Here is an 18,368-nt window from a genome sequence, read left to right as displayed (position 1 = left end):
ATAATCATACTGAGCCTTCACCCAAACTAAGTATAAATAAATACAGGACGTTTGCCAAAATCCCACATGCTTTTATTACCAAGCCACCTTATATATATATATATATATATATATATGCTGCATTCTTCCAATTAAACATGTCAAACTTGCACACAACAAAATAGGCCAGGCCCACATATATTTATGTAAAATATAACCATGTCACCATCCATAAATAAAATATAGATTGCAGCGAAAAGTAGCAAAATATCATCATTTACCATTATCAACTATTCACATTCAATTGATTTACATTTAAATTATGTAAACATGGACCCGGGACATTATCCAAATGATTACCACATTTGAACTGTTTGGATAGATAACATGAGGATTAATCAGCAAAGGATAGAAGCCTAAAACAAATACAAAATATACATCTTACACCTTTACTTGCATCCCATTTTGTAAATCACAGCAATGGTCAGTAGAATAGACAAACAAAATATCTGTCTAACATTTACAATCAACTTCTCCTAGAAATGAGAACAGTCAAAAACAGGCTACAACATTCTCCTTTGCAATTTTGATGAACTGTTCAACCAACATCTAAGTCAACTCCTAATTTTTAAAGCAGCACCAGCCCATGTGTTTTGACCAAAGTTTATTCTCTGCTATAGAAGACAAATAGTTTAAGAGTACCAAGGCCACCATGTCAGACATGAGGCCATCCAAGCCTAACAAATCATCAGTTAGAATAGTTGCAATAGCCATTCTACTTCCTTGAATAATAGGTCCTTTCTATACCAGAATGGCTTTAGACCCAGCTGAAAGTATCAAATTCTGCATTACAATGGAACATGCCCTGAACCTGCTGCCCTGAACCTGCTGCCCTTCAAGAAATCAAATGTGTGGAGTAATAGGGAAACCGACTTGTAAGCTACATTACAGCTAGGTGTTTTCCATCATTTATGAATTAACACCTTCATTCTCTGTCTCCTGTCATTACAGGGTAAGACCTGTCTTCAAAAGATAGTGTACCCAACCTACATGCATGAGTTAAAATGCGTGTTATAGATCTTTTGCCACACTTCTTGAATTTTGTTGCACCATTTGTCAGCATTCCCGCACGGGTCCATCAGATAGTATGTTCTGTTAGGCTGCAAAGAGGAGGATAGGTCACTGTTACTGATAGTTTTATAAAGTGAGTTTTGTTAGCTAAAGTTGAGCTATTAATTGCAATAGACTAATTCATTACTGTATGGACAAAGAAGGTCTTGAAGTTCTTGGCCTCTGGGCGCAGTGCGGGGGACCAGGGGATCTCTCCTTTCAAAACCTTGTTAACTGGGTCCACATAGTAAAGGTGTGGTCCCTCGGTCAACAATAGCTGGCGCCGACGTGCAAACAGCCCCTGTAAAAGCAGAGAGTGATTCTCAGACATAAAAAATAAATCCATTGCCTGTAGGTAAAGTCAGTATGGTTCAAGATGTCCCAAATTGATTCCTGGCAGAAATGTAAAACAACTGCCAGAGGAGGGCAGTATGTTACTTTAGTGTTGGAAGAGTACAGTATCAAGACATTCCCTCCTCCCCTTCAAACTGAAAAATAGAACATTACTGCACAGTAATTTAGGATTACATAAATCCTTACCTTCCTTTTGTCCACTGGTCCCATCTTGAGGATCAAATTATTCTCCACAAACTGATTCCTTAAATACATAAAAAAAAGTTAATTCCCCAAATCTTTCTTGATACATTTCACAGTATATCATATTATTGTTGGCGTTGTATTGTCTTTAGGTAAAGTGCTTCATGTTTACAAGATATCAAACATAGAATTGTGTAAATATTGTAAGTAAACATAGGAATAATATAATAATAATAATAATAAAATAATAATATATGCCATTTAGCAGACGCTTTTATCCAAAGCGACTTACAGTCATGTGTGCATACATTCTACGTATGGGTGGTCCCGGGAATCGAACCCACTACCCTGGCGTTACAAGCGCCATGCTCTACCAACTGAGCTACAGAAGGAATCCCAACAGATGAGCATGAGATCATCAACTACAGTATGTGTCAATATTATGGTGAGATAATATTGACAGTTAATCAGTCTTCTGACACTCTGTCCACAAAAACATGTTTTGCTCACGAGTACATCGCTGCAGGCCTACCAGGGGTTTCTGCTTGTCTGCTTCTCAAGCAGTAGCCGCTTCACCTCAGTGGAAAACTGCAGGTCCAGCTCAAATGAGTTGTTGTCCAGGTCATGAATGTACTGCTCGATGTTGCTGTTGGGCCTTTGTGCGGGGTTGGAGTTGGGACTGGGGTTGGCCACAAACAGTGGTTGAAAGGAGCTGGACTGGACAACCTGCATGTTGCTGAACTGGCTGAGGAGGTCATCATACTGTGGATGGAACCACATCATGATCAGGGTGTTTTCAGTACAGATTACAAAACAAGGACACACCAATTTGACATATTGGTGAAACAATATGTCAACAAGGGTTTGTGTCAACCTTTAATTACAATATGTCAAGAGGGGAAAACCTACATTTCCATAATAGTCCTCATCATCCTCAGCCATGGCTGGCAGGTAGGGGGTCAGTTTGGGGGGTGTCTGTAGGTGAAGGTTCTCCCATGTGATGGCCTCAAAGAAAAAATGGGCTCTGAGAGGGTTGTACCCACCCATCTCCTCACAACCTAATCGGTTGGAGGGATCCAAGCACTACCACAAAAATAAAGCAATGCTTAGTTAATAATGACACTCATTGGGTCTTCGTTTGGAACTGAGGAACAACATCCGAATGTATTTTAATAATTCACATGATTAGACTCACCAGAAGCTGTTCCACTAGATCCTTTGCATTAGGAAAGAATTTATCCGGAAATTCATACTCCAGTTTAATAATCTTCTGGAATTTCAGGTAGTCATTCCTGGTGAGCAAATAACACCATCAACCACACGGACAAACAGAAGATCATATGAGATTGCAAGGCACATTTTAGGACTTGTGTCATATTGATGTCTTCTATGGGGCTTGATTGCCTGGAAGTGGCAGATGCATACAGTATACACAACTGTCACTGTACTTGGCTTTGAAAGGGCTTTGAGGTAAATGTGTTGGTTTGTAGTTGAACCATGAAGCTGCTGCCATGTGACAGAGTGACTGGGGTTTCTTCAAGCCTCCAGGCACTCAATACACAAACAAGTCATAAACACCACAGCCATAACTTCCTGTTATTTCACACACTGTTTTTAGACAGCGATAACAAATAGACTACATTGTTTACCAAATCACAAAGTGCGCTTCTGCAAAGCCCCTGACAATGACACTTCTCAAATATTTTACCTGAATAAAAGGAAAATAATAATGTATGATACGCAACTTACCCAGCTCTAAATGGCGGTAATCCTGCTACCAACTGGTAGATGATACAGCCTAAACCCCAAAGGTCAGAGCTAAAAGACACCAGAAAACATGACAGATTCGGGTAACTTCTTTCAGTGTTGGGTTGTATCATAGTGATGTGAACATGGCCAGAAATACACCAGTCTTGTTCCCGGCTGCATAAAGCATGGCAAGCGAGGGTAGAAGTGATACAGTAACAGAGAACTACACAGATAACTTGAATGTTGGATTCAAATCAGGGTACTGAATGAATTCGAGTTAAACTACCTTTTGCAGGCAGATTTCTGAGTGAGTAGTTCTGGAGAAACATACTCAGCTGTTCCAACAAAGGAGTTTGCTCTGTCTGCAAAAGAAAACAATCATATGAACTATAAGTATGGACAAATTATTCATATGACACATTTGGTACCTTCACTGAAGATGTCTTTACTCAATTGTGCTTAAAATGGCACTATTGACCTATTACAATTATATTCTGAGCACTGTATAACTAGAAATTTGCTATAATTTGCCTCCATATCTATGAAGCCCATAGAGACCATTGTGTATGTTCCTATAAATAACAAAAACAATTTTGTTAGCCTTTAGAGAGGTATAGATAGATAAGTTAAAGGCAATACGATAAGGGGTAAACAAACCAATGTACTGTACTTAGTCTATCAACAAACTGGAGGAAAATTACACAAAGACAAAGCAATATGTGTTAAATTACTTTGTGTACTATCTGATGAGAGTTGTTTTGCAGTTCCAAAGTCTGTTATTTGAATGTGCATGTCCTCATTCAGTAAAATATTCTCTGGTTTGAGGTCCCTGTAAAGAAAAAGCCACACCACTTAAAACCTTCAAATAGAATTCATATCATGACATTTTAACAAACCTAATGCAGTCTTAAATCTAAGCGCTGGCAATAGCGCAATAGGTTCAGGGATGTGTTAGAAATATTTTTGCCATTTTCACAGCCGGAATTATAACTACAATAGCTGGCAGTGGCGTAAAAGGGCTGGGTTTTGAAGAATGAACAAGTTGTAGGTGTGACGAGGGCTTGGCCAATCAATGCGTTCCATGGCTTAATACGGCATGGGTTTGTCTCGAGTTCTGTTGGTTATTGACAGTCTGTGTTGTCATCACTTCCAATTCGGCTGGAGGCACTGAATATTCTTTCGTCCTGGTCCATTTTGGATTGATACTAAAGTTTATTAAATAGCATAGGCTACAGTAACGAGCCTGCTCAATAGCCTATGTTTGGAGTGTTGGAAGTCAATACTGTTTTAATTGGTTTCAATGAGCCTAGCTTATGTCTTTATGCGTCAAACTATTCCTGAATAAAAGAAAATACTAGGCTCCTGTAAATTGTATTGTATGTGTGAGGCACGTCCTCAATAAGCGAAATATAGCTTAGGCCTACCATTGATACTGCATTATAGGACTGAATCATTTAAATATGTTTGGAGGAGTGCGTCTTTGGTAACCAGATGAGAGGCACTCTTTGGAGCTGGGGATCAATACTTGGAACAAGTGAAATGAAGTACGCAGGTAGACATATGTGTGTGTGTTTTAGGATGCGCAGTATATTTTCAATTCAAGTGTCTTTACCCATAGCATTTGCACGTCTATACAAAATACTAGGCTCCTGTCGATTGTATCGTTACCTATGTGCTCGGCAGATTGTCGTAAATGCTTATATAGTATGCAAGTATGTGTATTGTGAATAATGAAAAAGCAGAGGGCAAAAACTCAAATGTTTACTGAGCGCAAGCGACCTGATGTTAGTCAGGTAAATTGCCGAACCTGGCATTAGGTCTAGAAAATGCCAGTGTGCCAGTTTTGACATGACGACATTGCAAACTAACAGGCGTTTGACACTTGCGCCTCCTTAGCAGCAGCCGAAAATAGAACCCACAATTTCTAATCAAGGAACATTATAAAACTTCCATTAAAAAAAATATATACAACAATATCAAATAAATGAACGTTTGTCAAACTTAATAATACATTGTGTAATTGGTCTTACCTGTGAATTATGCCTTTAGAATGCAAATACTGTAATGCACATACTATTTCAGCAGAGTAGAATCTAGTGCACGTCTCATCGAAGGAGCCTATTTTGCGAATGTATTTCAGTAATTCCCCATTTCTTGCATAGCTTATGCCAAAATCTAACAGGAGGCCGTTAAGGATAATGGTACTAAGATCACAAAATAGATGAGGCCAGATATTATTATGTAGAAGTCTTGAAGTAGCCCATGTTCTGATCATTTCAAAGGATACACAACCTTTTCGCATCTTGAAATGTGAAGTAGAGCTTGACGATAAATGGATGGTCTAAGCTTGACATGATATCCCTCTCTCGCGTCACGCAATGTGCCTTGTTCTCCTTCCGGATGTGCACCTTCTCCAGAATCTTCACTGAAACACAATTCAAACCGATATGCATCACTCTGTGTTTATGACTGAATCAAATTCCAGTTTCCTCCCTTCAAAGAGCATTATTGTTCAGCAAAAATGCATTTAAGTTATAAGCAGAATCCAGGACAGTCATTTGAATGCCACTTGAGGATCATCAGCATCATGCAACAAGGGAAAACAAATTTGGAGTGTCTTACTAGCATATTCCTTCCCTGTGGCCTGTTCTCTTGCCAGCACAACCTGAAACAAGTTTGCAATCAACAAATATATTTGTCTAACGATCCATCAACCCTTTACCAACAATAGAAAATAAAAGTAATTAATATGACTGCAACTGTAATCTGTAAACCCCACACACAACATACAACACCATAGAAAATGTATGAGGACTTACTGTTGAATAGGAGCCTTCTCCTAGAATTCGACCAAATTTGAAGTCCTCTGGCTGCTTTCCAAGCGTTGGGGAGGCTTGAGGGCCCTCCATTCCTAGGTGGAGGAACAAACTGGAGTCCAGGTGATTCTTACCATAGAAGGTGGAGGGGAGGAATACAGGATGATACTGGACAGAATAGGAACGGCATCATACCTTAAAGGATCTACAGAGACAGAAAAACAACAGTCACATAACAAAAAAACAAAGCTACACCACACTTTCCCTCCTCTCTCTCACACACACACACACACACACACACACACACACACACACACACACACACACACACACACACACACACACACACACACACACACACACCACACACACACACAAAGAAAACCACCATAGAGCGAGTAACCCACAGCTGATAAATTAGCGTGCTGCTTCCGCACAGGGAGAGTTCTTGTTTATGTTTTTTTTTCACGCATGACGGCAGGTGCTGTTCCAATTCCTTATAATTACCATTTCATTATTCAAGCAAGACTCCAAGAGAGAAAGGGTCTTTAATATATGAGATATCTACTGCAGCCCTCATCCTCCACATTCTGTCAAAGATCCCCAAAGCACACACATCCCTGGGTCGCTCCTCTTTTCAGTTCGCTGCAGATAGCAACTGGAACGAGCTGCAACAAACACTCAAACTGGACAGATTTATCTCAATCTCTTAATTCAAAGACTCAATATGGACACTCTTACTGACAGTTGTGGCTGCTTTGCGTGATCTATTGTTGTCTCTACCGTCTTCCCCTTTGTGCTGTTGTTTGTGCCCAAGAATGTTTGTACTCTGTTTTGTGCTGCTGCCATGTTGTTTTGCTACCACTTTGTTGTCATGTTGTGTTGCTACCATGCTGTGTTGTCATGTGTTGCTGCCATGCTTTTTTTATGTAACCTTTATTTAACTAGGCAAGTCAGTTAAGAACAAATTCGTATTTACAATGACAGCCTACCAAAAGGCCTCCTGCAGGGACGGGGACTGGGATTAAAAATATATTAAATAAAAATATAGGACAAAATACACATCACGACAAGAGACAACACAACACTACATAAAGAAAGACCTAAGACAACAACATAGCATGGGGCAGCAGACAGCCTAGTGGTTAGAGCATTGGGCCAATAACCGAAAGGTTACTAGATTGAATCCCCGAGCTGACAATAATAATAATAATAATAATAATAATAAGGTAAAAATCTGTCGTTCTACCCCTTAACAAGGCTAAATCTGTTCCCAGGCCGTCATTTTAAATAAGAATTTGTTCTTAACTGACTTGCCTAGTTAAATAAAGGTTATATATATATATATATTTTAAACATTAATAGCTGTTGTTTATCTTATAGAATATTGTCCTGGGACAATCATGAAAATATGGTAGCAAGTTACTTTCATTAATTACTTTTATTAGGCTAAGTGATCGTTGACTTAAGCTACAACAGAAAACACAAGGTTTGGAGACACTGGTGAATGAGTCCATTGAGAGAAGCAACCATCAAAACAATAGAAACACAAGCAGCATGGCGCCCATCCCTAGCAGCACCTATCCAGTTTTTTTGTGCAGGGCAGGGTTCCCCAACTGGCGGCCGAATTTGGCCTGCATTTCATTTTATTTGCCCCCCAAGTTCTGAGCAACCCCCCAAAGACTAATAACAACAGCAAATCAGCTCCAAGTGATTTTTAATTTTGGAAATCTGTCCCAAAGTATTCCCACCCATAATAGAGATACTGTATATTTGATCGTATACAAAATGTAAGCAATGTTTTAAATTATAACGTTTTATTGAAATATACAGTACCAGAGAAAAGTTTGGACACCCCTACCCATTCAAGAGTTTCTTTATTTATACTATTTTCTACATTGTAGAATAGTCAAGACATCAAGTATGAAATGTTTATTTAAATGTTTTACAATGTCATCTTTATTTAACTAGGCAAGTCAGTTAAGAACAAATGTTTGTTTACAATGACGGCCTACACCGTGATACAGCCTGGAATAGAACCAGGGTGTCTGTAGTGACGCCTCAAGCACTGAGATGCAGTATCTTAGACCGCTGCGCCACTCGGGAGCCTGGTTATTTGTGTTATTTGTGGAAATGACACATATGGAATCATGTAGTAAACGTGTTAAACAAATCAAAATATAATTTATAAGGCCTCTCGGGTGGCACAGTGGTCTAAGGCACTGCATCGCAGTGCTAACTGTGCCACCATAAGACCCTGGATTCGAGCCCAGGCTCTGTCACGACCGGGAGGTCCATGGGGCAACGCACAATTGGCCTACCGTCATCCGGGTTAGGGAGGGTTTAGCCGGTAGGGATATCCTTGTCTCATCACGCACTAGCGACTCCTGTGGCTGGTATCCGGGTTGGATGCGCGCTGTGTTAAGAAGCAGTGCGGCTTGGTTGGGTTGTGTTGTGTTTCGGAGGACGCATGGCTCTCGACCTTCGTCTCTCCCGAGCCCGTACTGAAGTTGTAGCGATGAGACAAGATAGTAACTACTAACAATTGGATACCACAACATTTGGGAGAAAAAGGGGGAAAATTCAACAACAAAAAATATATATAATTTATATTTTTCAAAGTAGCCACCTTGATAACAGCTTTGTACACTCTTGACATTCTCTCAACCAGCTTCACGAGGTAGTCACCTGGAATGCATTTTTAAAAGTTAATTCCTGGAATTTCTTTCCTTCTTCATGCATTTGAGCCAATCAGTTGTGTTGTGACAAGGTAGGGGTGGTATACAGAAGATAGCCCTATTTGGTAAAAGACCAAGTTCATATTATATCAAGAACAGCTCAAATAAGCAAAGAAAAATTACAGTCCATCATTACTTTAAGACATGAAGGTCAGTCAATGCGGAACATTTCAAGAACTTTGAACGTTTTTTCAAGTGTAAAAACCATCAAGCTCTATGATGAAAATGGCTCTCATGAGGACCGCCACAGGAAAGAAAGACCCAGAGTTACCTCTGATACAGAGGATAAGTTCATTAGAGTTAACTGCACCTCAGATTGCAGGCCAAATAAATGCTTCTCAGAGTTTAAGTAACAGACACATCTCAACATCGACTGTTCAGAGAAGACTGCGTGAATTAGGCCTTCATGGTCGAATTGCTGCAAAGAAATCCCCCACTGGAGGACACCAATAAGAAGAAGACTTGCTTGGGCCAAGAAACACAAGCAATGAACATAAGACCGGTAGAAATCTGTCCTTTGGTCTGATGAGTCCAAATTTGAGATTTTTGGTTCCAACTGCCGTGTCTTTGTGAGACGCAGAGTAGGTTAATGGAGGATCTTCTCACCCCCTTAAAAGATTTAGATGCACTATTGTAAAGTGGCTGTTCCACTGGATGTCATAAGGTGAATGCACCAATTTGTAAGTCGCTCTGGATAAGAGCGTCTGCTAAATGACTTAAATGTAAATGTAAAATGTAATGGATCTTCGCATGTGTGGTTTCCACTGTGGAGTATGGAGGAGGTGATGTGATGGTGCTTTGCTGGTGACACTGTCACTGATTTATTTAGAATTCAAGGCACACTTAACCAGCATGGCTACTACAGCATTCTGCAGCGATATTCCATCCCATCTGGTTTGCGCTTAGTGGGACTATCATTTGTTTTTAAACAGGAAAATGACCCAACACACCTCCAGGATTTGTAAGGGCTATTTGACCAAGAAGGAGAGTGATGGAGTGTTGCATCAGATGACCTGGCCTCCACAATCACCCGACCTCAACCAAAATGAGATGGTTTGGGACAAGTTCGACCACAGAGTGAATGAAAAGCAGCCAACAAGTGCTCAGGATATGTGGGGACTCCTTCAAGATTGTTGGAAAAGTATTCCAGGTGAAGCTGGTTGAGAGAACGCCAAGCGTGTCCAAAGCTGTCATCAAGGCAAAGGCTGGCTACTTTGAAGAATCTCAAATATTATATTTGTTTAACACTTTTTTTGTTACTACATGATCCCTTATGTGTTATTTCATAGTTTTGATGTCTTCACTATTATTCTACAATGTAGAAAATAGTACAAATAAAGACAAAACCTTGAATGAGTAGGTGTTACCAAACTTTTGACTGGTACTGTATATTTGAATAAAACATAATAATTTCAATGTTTGGGCTTCTTGCGGTACATTTTTAGTCTACAAATGATCACAAAACAATAATACATTAGTAAAAATAAACTCTTTAATCCCACCCCTCTGCCACGCTCTGCCCATCCCACCTATCACCATAGACCACTCTCGTTTGGTTTCCAAGTGCCATATATTTTTCAATTGTGCTGTGATGTTTTACATACATTTTGAACCTTTCTAATCGTATAGTATCTACAGATTGTGAGCCAAAGATAAAAACCTTTCCTACGAGTATTATTATATTATTTATTGACTGACTGGATAAATAAATCAATTGTGCGCCAGTTTTTACATGACGAAATTGCAAACAAACACTGTTTAACATGCTTTCGACACTTGCAACTCCTTAGCGCAAGCCGAAAATAGAGCCCACCATTTCTAAACAAGAAACATAAAACTTCAATTAAAAGTTATTCAAAGATACAAAAATATTTTTAAAAATCATGTTTATGTCAAACTTAATAATACATAGTGAAATTGGTCTTACCTGTGAATTATACCTTTTAGAATGCAAATAGTGTAATGCACATACTATTTCAGCAGAGTAGAATCTGGTGCACAAATTATTTGTTGTTATTTTCTGGCCCCCTGACCATCCACTCAAGAAAAAATAAAAAAAACAGCCTGTGACTGAATCTAGTTGATAATCCCTGGTGTAGGGTACTTTCCACTCCAGACACCTGCCACAGAAGACAGTGCTCCAACAACACCATGACAAAACTATGAACCACAGAAACCAGAAGGGTATGTCCCTTTGCACATAGAAATGTACAATTTAGAAGAAAACAGCTCTTACTGTAAAAACAAAAAAAGTTAATAATTAACTGGGACAATCAAAGACATCTGTCCTAGAGACAGGAAATCATAGCCTAGTCTAACCTCCAAAGCAGTAAACAAGCCAATAAATGTAAACTACCTGTGTTCTAGGAAACTTAAACACAAGGTCATGAATCTGTATTTTTAAACAACGTTATTTTATGAACGGATTAAGATCATTGTGGTTTCCTGTTGTGACACGTCTTGCCTAGGTGAGAAAGAGAGCTTCTTTAAATGTTTGTGTTCAAGCTTATCCATAGAGCCCCACAGTGGAGGTGTCATAATACCCATAAAACCTAGCGGTCAAACATGGAAATGGTTAGAATCGTTTTCTACCATTCATTTTTCCCATAAGGGATTTTAGAAACACTTAAAATAAGGGCTGTGTTTCGTGTAGGCTTACCCTGGCGTGATGTTTTGATAACCATGAAAATCTCTCTTGGACAAGGTGACTTTTATCAATATATTAACTACCGTTCAAAAGTTTGGGGTCACTTAGAAATGTCCTTGTTTTTGAAAATTGTCCATTAAAATAACATCAAATTGATCATAAATATAATGTAGACATTGTTAATGTTGTAAATGACTATTGTGAAACGGCAGATTTTTTATGGAATATCTACATAGGCGTACAGAGGCCCATTATCAGCAACCATCACTCCTGTTTTCCAATGGCACATTGTGTTAGCTAATCCAAGTTTATTATTTTAAAAAGGCTAATTGATCATTAGAAAACCCTTTTGCAATTATGTTAGCACAGCTGAAAACTGTTGTTCTGATTAAAGAAGCAATAAAACTGGCCTTCTTTAGACTAGTTAAGTATCTGGAGCATCAGCATTTGTGGGTTTGATTACAGGCTCAAAATGGCCAGAAACAAAGAACTTTCTTCTGAAACTCGTCAGTCTATTTTTATTCTGAGAAATGAAGGCTATTCCATGCAAGAAATTGCCAAGAAACTGAAGATCTTGTACAACGCTGTGTATTACTCCCTTCACAGAACAATTTGGTTAGAACCAGAATAGAAAGAGGAGTGGGAGGCGAGGCCCTGGTGCACAACTGCGCAAGAGGTGTCCATTAGAGTGTCTAGTTTGAGAAACAGAAACCTCACAAGTCCTCAACTGGCAGCTTCATTAAATAGTATCCACAAAACACCAGTCTCAACGTCAACAGTGAAGAGGCGACTCCGGGATGCTGGTCTTCTATGCAGAGTTGCAAAGGAAAAGCCATATCTCAGCCAATAAAAAGAAAAGATTAAGATGGGCAAAAGAACACAGACACTGGGCAGAGGAAGATTGGAAAAAAAGTGTTATGGACAGACAAATCTAAGTTTGAGGTGTTCGGATCAAAGAACATTCGTGAGATGCAGAAAAAATGAAAAGATGCTGGAGGAGTGCTTGACGCCATCTGTCAAGCATGGTTGAGGCAATGTGATGGTCTGGGGGTGCTTTGGTGATGGTAAAGTGGGAAATTTGTACAGGGTAAAAGGGATCTTGAAGGAGGGCTATCACTCCATTTAGCAACACCATGCCATACCCTGTGGACGGCGCTTAATTGTAGTGATTTTCCTCCTACAACAGGACAATGACCCAAAGCACAGCTCCAAACTATGCTAGAACTATTTAGGGAGGAAGCAGTCAGCTGGTATTCTGTCTATAATGGAGCGGCCAGCACAGTCATCAGATCCCAACCCTATTGAGCTGTTGTGGGAGCAGCTTGACTGTGTGATACGTAAGAAGTGCCCATCAGGAAGCATGGGGTGAAATCTCTTCAGGCTACCTCAACAAATTGACAACTAGAATGCCAAATTTTGCAAGGCTGTAAGTGCTGCAAATGGAGGATTCTTTGATGAAAGCAAAGTTTGAAGGATGCAATTATTATTTAAATTAAAAATCATTATTTATAACCATGTCAATGTCTTGAATATATTTCCTATTCATTGTGCAACTCATTTAATGGAAAACAAGGACATTTCTAAGTGACCCCAAACTATTGAACAGTAGTGTATTGTTGGCTCTATTTACTCTCATATTTAAAAAATGCTAATTAGCAGCAAAGTCGACATGCAAAACTACAAATCCCTGAAAGGTCCTACACGTCATCTCTAGCTGACACCTTTGCTAACAGGTCAATTTAAAACTTGCACAAAACAGTTCACAGAATTGTAAATTTAAAGAAACGTAGCCAAATTATGAATTATTACATTTAACTAACATTAGATAGGTAATCCAGAAATTCTTACCTTTGCCTCGATTCGGCAGTCTCGCCCAGATCATTATGGCATTTGTAGTTATTTATGATAGCCACATTATCATTTCAATTTTGGGGGGTTTTAATCCAGGCGAATATATTGATAAAAGTCACCCTGTCCTAGACCTAGAGAGATTGACACGGTTATCAAAACATCAAACCAGGGTAAGCCTGTGTCTCTAAAATCCTCTATGGGAAGAATGATGAATGGTGGAAGAACAATTGGAACCGTTTCTCTGTATGACCACTAGGTTTTATGGGTATAATGACTGTGGTACTATATGACCCTATAATATTACAGCTCTCAGGAGGACTGTAGCCTTCTGTATGTGTGTGGATAATTAGTCTCCATCAGGGAACTAGATTCAGTTTCCTTTCTTGTGTGGATGGTCAGGGGGCCGAGACATAATTACAAACAATTTGTAGACTAAAAATTGACCGCAAGAAGCCCAAACAGATATATTTGACTAAAACATAATAATTTCAAACCTTGCTGACATTTGTATACGATCAAATACAGTGTATCTTGCTATTGTGTGTGGGAATACTATGGAACAGATTTCTTAAATTAAAATAACTTGGAGCTGATTTGTTTTTGTTAAACAGTCTTATGTCCAACAATTTAAAAAATAAATAATAATAATCTTGCTCAGAACACTGGGAGGGTGGGGCAAATAAAATGTGGGCCAAATTCGCCAGTTGGGGCACCCTGGCCTACGTCCTCTGCCAAGAGGTCTGACCTTTATGGCACAGGTCGGTGGTAATAACCTAGCAGATAACCAAAACCAACAACATTGCTATGTTAAATTAACAATCCTTCTAGATGTAACATTACACTAATGTAAAGAGATGGCTGCAGAAACATAGGCCTATACAGATTTAGCCGAATAAACTCAACGATGTATGATCTATTTGAGCCTCAAATAACGTTAGCGTGGGCAGACTGCAGAGCCGACGTCACATAAAATAACGTTTTATACAAAAACGACGGATTTCAGCACCCAAAGAATAGCCCGCATTTACACAGGACAATGTCATTAGTAAATGCTGACTATTCTTTTTAGTGCGGAAATCCGTAGTATTTAAAAAAAAAAAACTGAACTCGGAACTCCAGTCCGCCCACAACTAGACACTGCTCAACTCCATCATCGTTGAGTTTAGTCGGCTAGTGCTGCCACAGTTTGAAAAGTGTTGGTCTGTCAATTAGACGTCTTTGCAAGACACATTTGAGAAGACATCTGCACACACGGGTGTGCTAAGGTAGAAATATAGCTAACGTTAGCTAGTACCAGTGCTAGCTGCTGACTGTTAGACCCAACACCGAACATGAAAGTGAATCTTACCCGCACACGCTAAGCTAACGTTAGTAGTATAAGGTCACCATTGCCTGACTTTCACCATTACCACAACCAACTGACAGTTAATGCAACACAGGCAGATACTCACTATCTGGCCAGTGATTACTTGCTGACATGGAAGTCCTAAAGCAAGCCAGCTACATACTGGGTTCATGTCACGAAACGTGACGTCATATCACAACAAAACATTTTACTCTCGTCCATTTGTAGCACGCGCATATATGTTTTGAAATTGCACTGAGAATGAAAGATGAAGCAAGTTGAAGACCATTGGTGGGCTATACATATATATTGTTGCAATTGCCTCTAAGTATAGCTACTCATCCACTGTTTTGCGAAATAGAAAACGACACAAACCATACGTCAATGTATTAATTTATTTACAATATCGAACAAGTATGTAATACAAGACAAATTAAAGGACATAATAATTACATGATTATTAAACTACTTTCGAAATATTACATATAGATGAAATTGTTCATCCAAGAAACTGCACCTCGCCAATTTCTCCTATAGATAGTAGCAAGTGTTGAGTCGCAGCGTCCTCTGGCGGTTATCTCACATACTGAAGGATCAATGGCTCTAGTGCCATCAGTGCATACAAATTATGAAATGAACTGGTCCAAAATAGCTATTTGAGCTATCACACAATTGATATAGTAATTAAAAAATGTGCATTATTTCAAACAGACAAAACACACTTCATTACAGTATAGTATACACAATTCTACATCAGAATTACAAATAAGAAACTGCAAATGATCGTAAGACAACATTATGTCATTTAGGCAATTATAAAGACTAGAACACCCCTTGCTCAGTACATTTTCACAACCCAAGAGGTAGGCTGTCTGTCCTATTGGCATATGATGTAACATTTGGTAACTTCACTCAGTGGCACAGGTTTCCTCCTTACCTGGTCCCTCTATGCAATAACTCTTCAAGGGATGAGTAGAGACCTCTTTGGGCACAACAGTGGGGATAAAACCTTTAGAGGTTTCGTGCAGGATACAGTAATCAGTACAGGTGCATTCTGGCTCACTAGATACAGGACTATTAGGCAAGCTGCTGTCTGGGCTGAGTGTTAAGTCCTCGCATCCAGAGTCCCCCTCGCAGGCGACCGAAGGGTCCTGAGAGAAAGAGGTGACCATCGCTCCAAACTGGAGCTCTAGGGGAGAGCAGGGCAGCTGGGTGTAAGGGTTTTCCCCTGGACCATTTCCATTTGGACTGTGACTGCAGACCCAGTCCATCACTGAGGGACCAACATAGGGAGTGTGAACTTGTGCTAGGGGATATGGTGTTGAAGCTGAACTGTCCTGGTCCTCTACTATAGGTTTGGCCTCAATAATCAAAGTATCGATGGTCAGGAACTCTTCTGGTTTGTATGTTGGTATCAGATTGCACTCTGACTCAAGCCAGTCCTATAGAGAAAAATGTATTCAAGTATAAACTTTATCCCAGGGACCATTTTGTAAATGTTATGAGGACCACTTTGGGGAAATAATTAATTAGTCGACTTTACCTGGAAATGTTTGTTATAATCTTTGTAGAGAGGTTGGAATAAAGGGGCTGGGCTTGGCACATCATAGAAAGATTTTATCTTCATTCTATGGCACAAATTATTATAAATGATTTGTGTGTGTGCTTCCAAATCAGCCTCGCTTTCTCGTGACACAATTTTTAAGTATTTGTATGGGTTTCTGAAGAAGACCGTTACCTTATAGTGGAGTTGTAAAATCCAAACAACAGAACTCCAGCAATCACACAACCTGGAAATACAAACTTGCTGAGGACAAGGACTATAGTTGGTTCTGCTGAAGGAGAAACATAGTATATGCATCAATGGCTGTGTTTAGAGAAGCAGCCAAATTCAAATATTTTTCCCACTAATTGGTCTGTCTAAACGCAGTCTCAATGGTTTCTCCATAGCATATTTTGGGACAATAACAAAGAGGAGATAGGTAAGAGTGGTATATGCTTTAACTAGTTTGTCTCCAAAGCAGATATCTCCCACCTTCCTTTGCATCAGTCCTCAATTGCACCAATGCACTCCACGGACTCCACTGTCCTTTATATCCAGAGGACTTATATAGCTCAGATCTGACTTTCAGAACATATGTGGTATCTGGCTTAAGTCCAGATCTATCAATTAAAATAGATTTGTTTTGAGGGGACACACAAAACACCTGAGAAAAAAAATCCAGGAAACAATTAATCAAACAACCATTGACTTTAACAAGACATTGAAGCATGACTTCTATTACAATGCACTTTACCTCGCCCTTATCGCCATGGTATTTGTAGAAGCAGAGTTGGTAATGGAACTCTGTTAAATAAGGATGGTGTTCATATCCACTTTGCCAAGTGCATTTGTAACCCTCTAAAGTCCGCTGGACAGCGAGATGACTTGGAGCTGTTAGTTGAACTGATGACAAAGAGTTAGTCATTACACTTATTTGTCAGCTATAGAAAAATATATTTTGCACAATCATAATTATTTCATGCAATTTTCCATGAATTGCAAATCAATATAATCTTCACAGGGAACTTACTATTTTTGGATGGTTCGAAGTCTGTCAAGTTATCATAGTTTGATTGGCAGTCAATGTTATAACAAAGACGCACATTGAAACAGTCCACGCTATTAAATGAAGCGTCGTTATACCTTACATTCTCATCAAAATCAGCCACAAATGTGCAACCATAACTGTCCCCCATCTCCACCAGTGGACATTTGAATGTGTTCCTGTGGAGAAAAAAAAATCATGATTTTTGTGATTCAAATGATATTAGTAATTATTTATCCTCAGCATAATCATTTATGTTCTCATTTAATGTTGCGTATTTGTCTCTCCACTTCATGCAATGGACAGAACCAAGAGATTCATAACATAAGAATCCATCATCGTCACGCAATAAGGCTCACCCAGCTTCATCAGGCCAGATGAAATTCAACCAGTAGTGGGTGTTGTTGACACCTGCAGGCTCGTCAGTGATGTTCAAAGTACAGGTAATTGTAAACCAATAATCAGATACACAGGCGAGTCGATCTGTCATTTCTGGGAAAAAAACACACCCTTTTATCACAACCCATGTCACCTATGTTATGAGCTTTTATTCCTGGACATAAATCTGAACATAAACAAAATGGACAGTACAATGGAATCTTGTACAGTACTTCCAGAAGAACAGCCCTCTGATAGTTGGATGATGTTCCAAACTGCACAAAGTGCCAGTAGAAGCTTCATCTTAGCATGAGTCGGTAAGGCTAAACCAGGAAAAACATTCTTAAGTCATGTATAACGTGCAAATTATGTATTTTACCGTAATGTAGAAAGTACACAACGGAAAACAGTTCTGAGAAAGGTCCATACTACCTTGTACGTGGGTCTTGTGGATAGGGCATCTCTCAGAGAGAATGAATGAGTGCGTGAAGTCAAGCATCATAACGTGATGAGAGGAAGTCACATCCTGTTATCATATGAAAGCTGTTCGCTTTTCCACGCCTTCTTCGTGCCTCTGTGACGAAGTTGATTACTAGCTAATTGCTCAAATTAACCCATCATAACGTTTAT

The 18,368-nt window shown here is 39.3% G+C and overlaps 2 protein-coding genes across 5 annotated transcripts; both read right to left on the bottom strand.

Moving 5' to 3' along the window:
• Positions 1–50: 50 nt before the first annotated feature.
• Positions 51–14,992, bottom strand: pdpk1a (3-phosphoinositide dependent protein kinase 1a). Of its 4 annotated transcripts, none has more exons than XM_035747436.2 (14): positions 14,879–14,992; positions 6,195–6,396; positions 5,998–6,040; positions 5,663–5,800; positions 5,406–5,550; positions 4,107–4,204; positions 3,662–3,737; positions 3,376–3,444; positions 2,822–2,918; positions 2,536–2,709; positions 2,159–2,388; positions 1,630–1,687; positions 1,238–1,390; positions 51–1,139 (listed from the first exon to the last, which is right to left on the bottom strand). In XM_035747436.2, the coding sequence occupies exons 2-14, from the start codon at positions 6,282–6,284 to the stop codon at positions 1,026–1,028; spliced, it is 1,485 nt and encodes a 494-aa protein (XP_035603329.1). In that variant the 5' UTR covers positions 6,285–6,396; positions 14,879–14,992; the 3' UTR covers positions 51–1,025. The 4 variants fall into 4 exon arrangements, with proteins under 4 accessions (XP_035603329.1, XP_035603331.1, XP_035603328.1 ...); XM_035747438.2 differs by lacking the exon at positions 14,879–14,992 and adding an exon at positions 14,776–14,839; XM_035747435.2 differs by lacking the exon at positions 14,879–14,992 and adding an exon at positions 10,857–11,057.
• A 161-nt stretch (positions 14,993–15,153) lies between these two features.
• Positions 15,154–18,229, bottom strand: il21r.2 (interleukin 21 receptor, tandem duplicate 2). Its single transcript, XM_052520059.1, has 9 exons — positions 18,171–18,229; positions 17,972–18,061; positions 17,720–17,852; positions 17,346–17,539; positions 17,070–17,218; positions 16,808–16,979; positions 16,511–16,607; positions 16,316–16,400; positions 15,154–16,214 (listed from the first exon to the last, which is right to left on the bottom strand). Exons 2-9 carry the CDS (start codon positions 18,039–18,041, stop codon positions 15,681–15,683), a joined length of 1,434 nt encoding a protein of 477 aa, XP_052376019.1. The 5' UTR covers positions 18,042–18,061; positions 18,171–18,229; the 3' UTR covers positions 15,154–15,680.
• Between the last annotated feature and the right edge of the window lie 139 nt (positions 18,230–18,368).

The sequence above is a fragment of the Oncorhynchus keta genome, chromosome 5 (genome assembly GCF_023373465.1).
Source record: "Oncorhynchus keta strain PuntledgeMale-10-30-2019 chromosome 5, Oket_V2, whole genome shotgun sequence".
Taxonomy (NCBI): domain Eukaryota; kingdom Metazoa; phylum Chordata; class Actinopteri; order Salmoniformes; family Salmonidae; genus Oncorhynchus; species Oncorhynchus keta.
The sequence above is the reverse complement of the archived record's forward strand: the minus strand, read 5'-3'. Positions and strand labels throughout refer to the sequence as shown.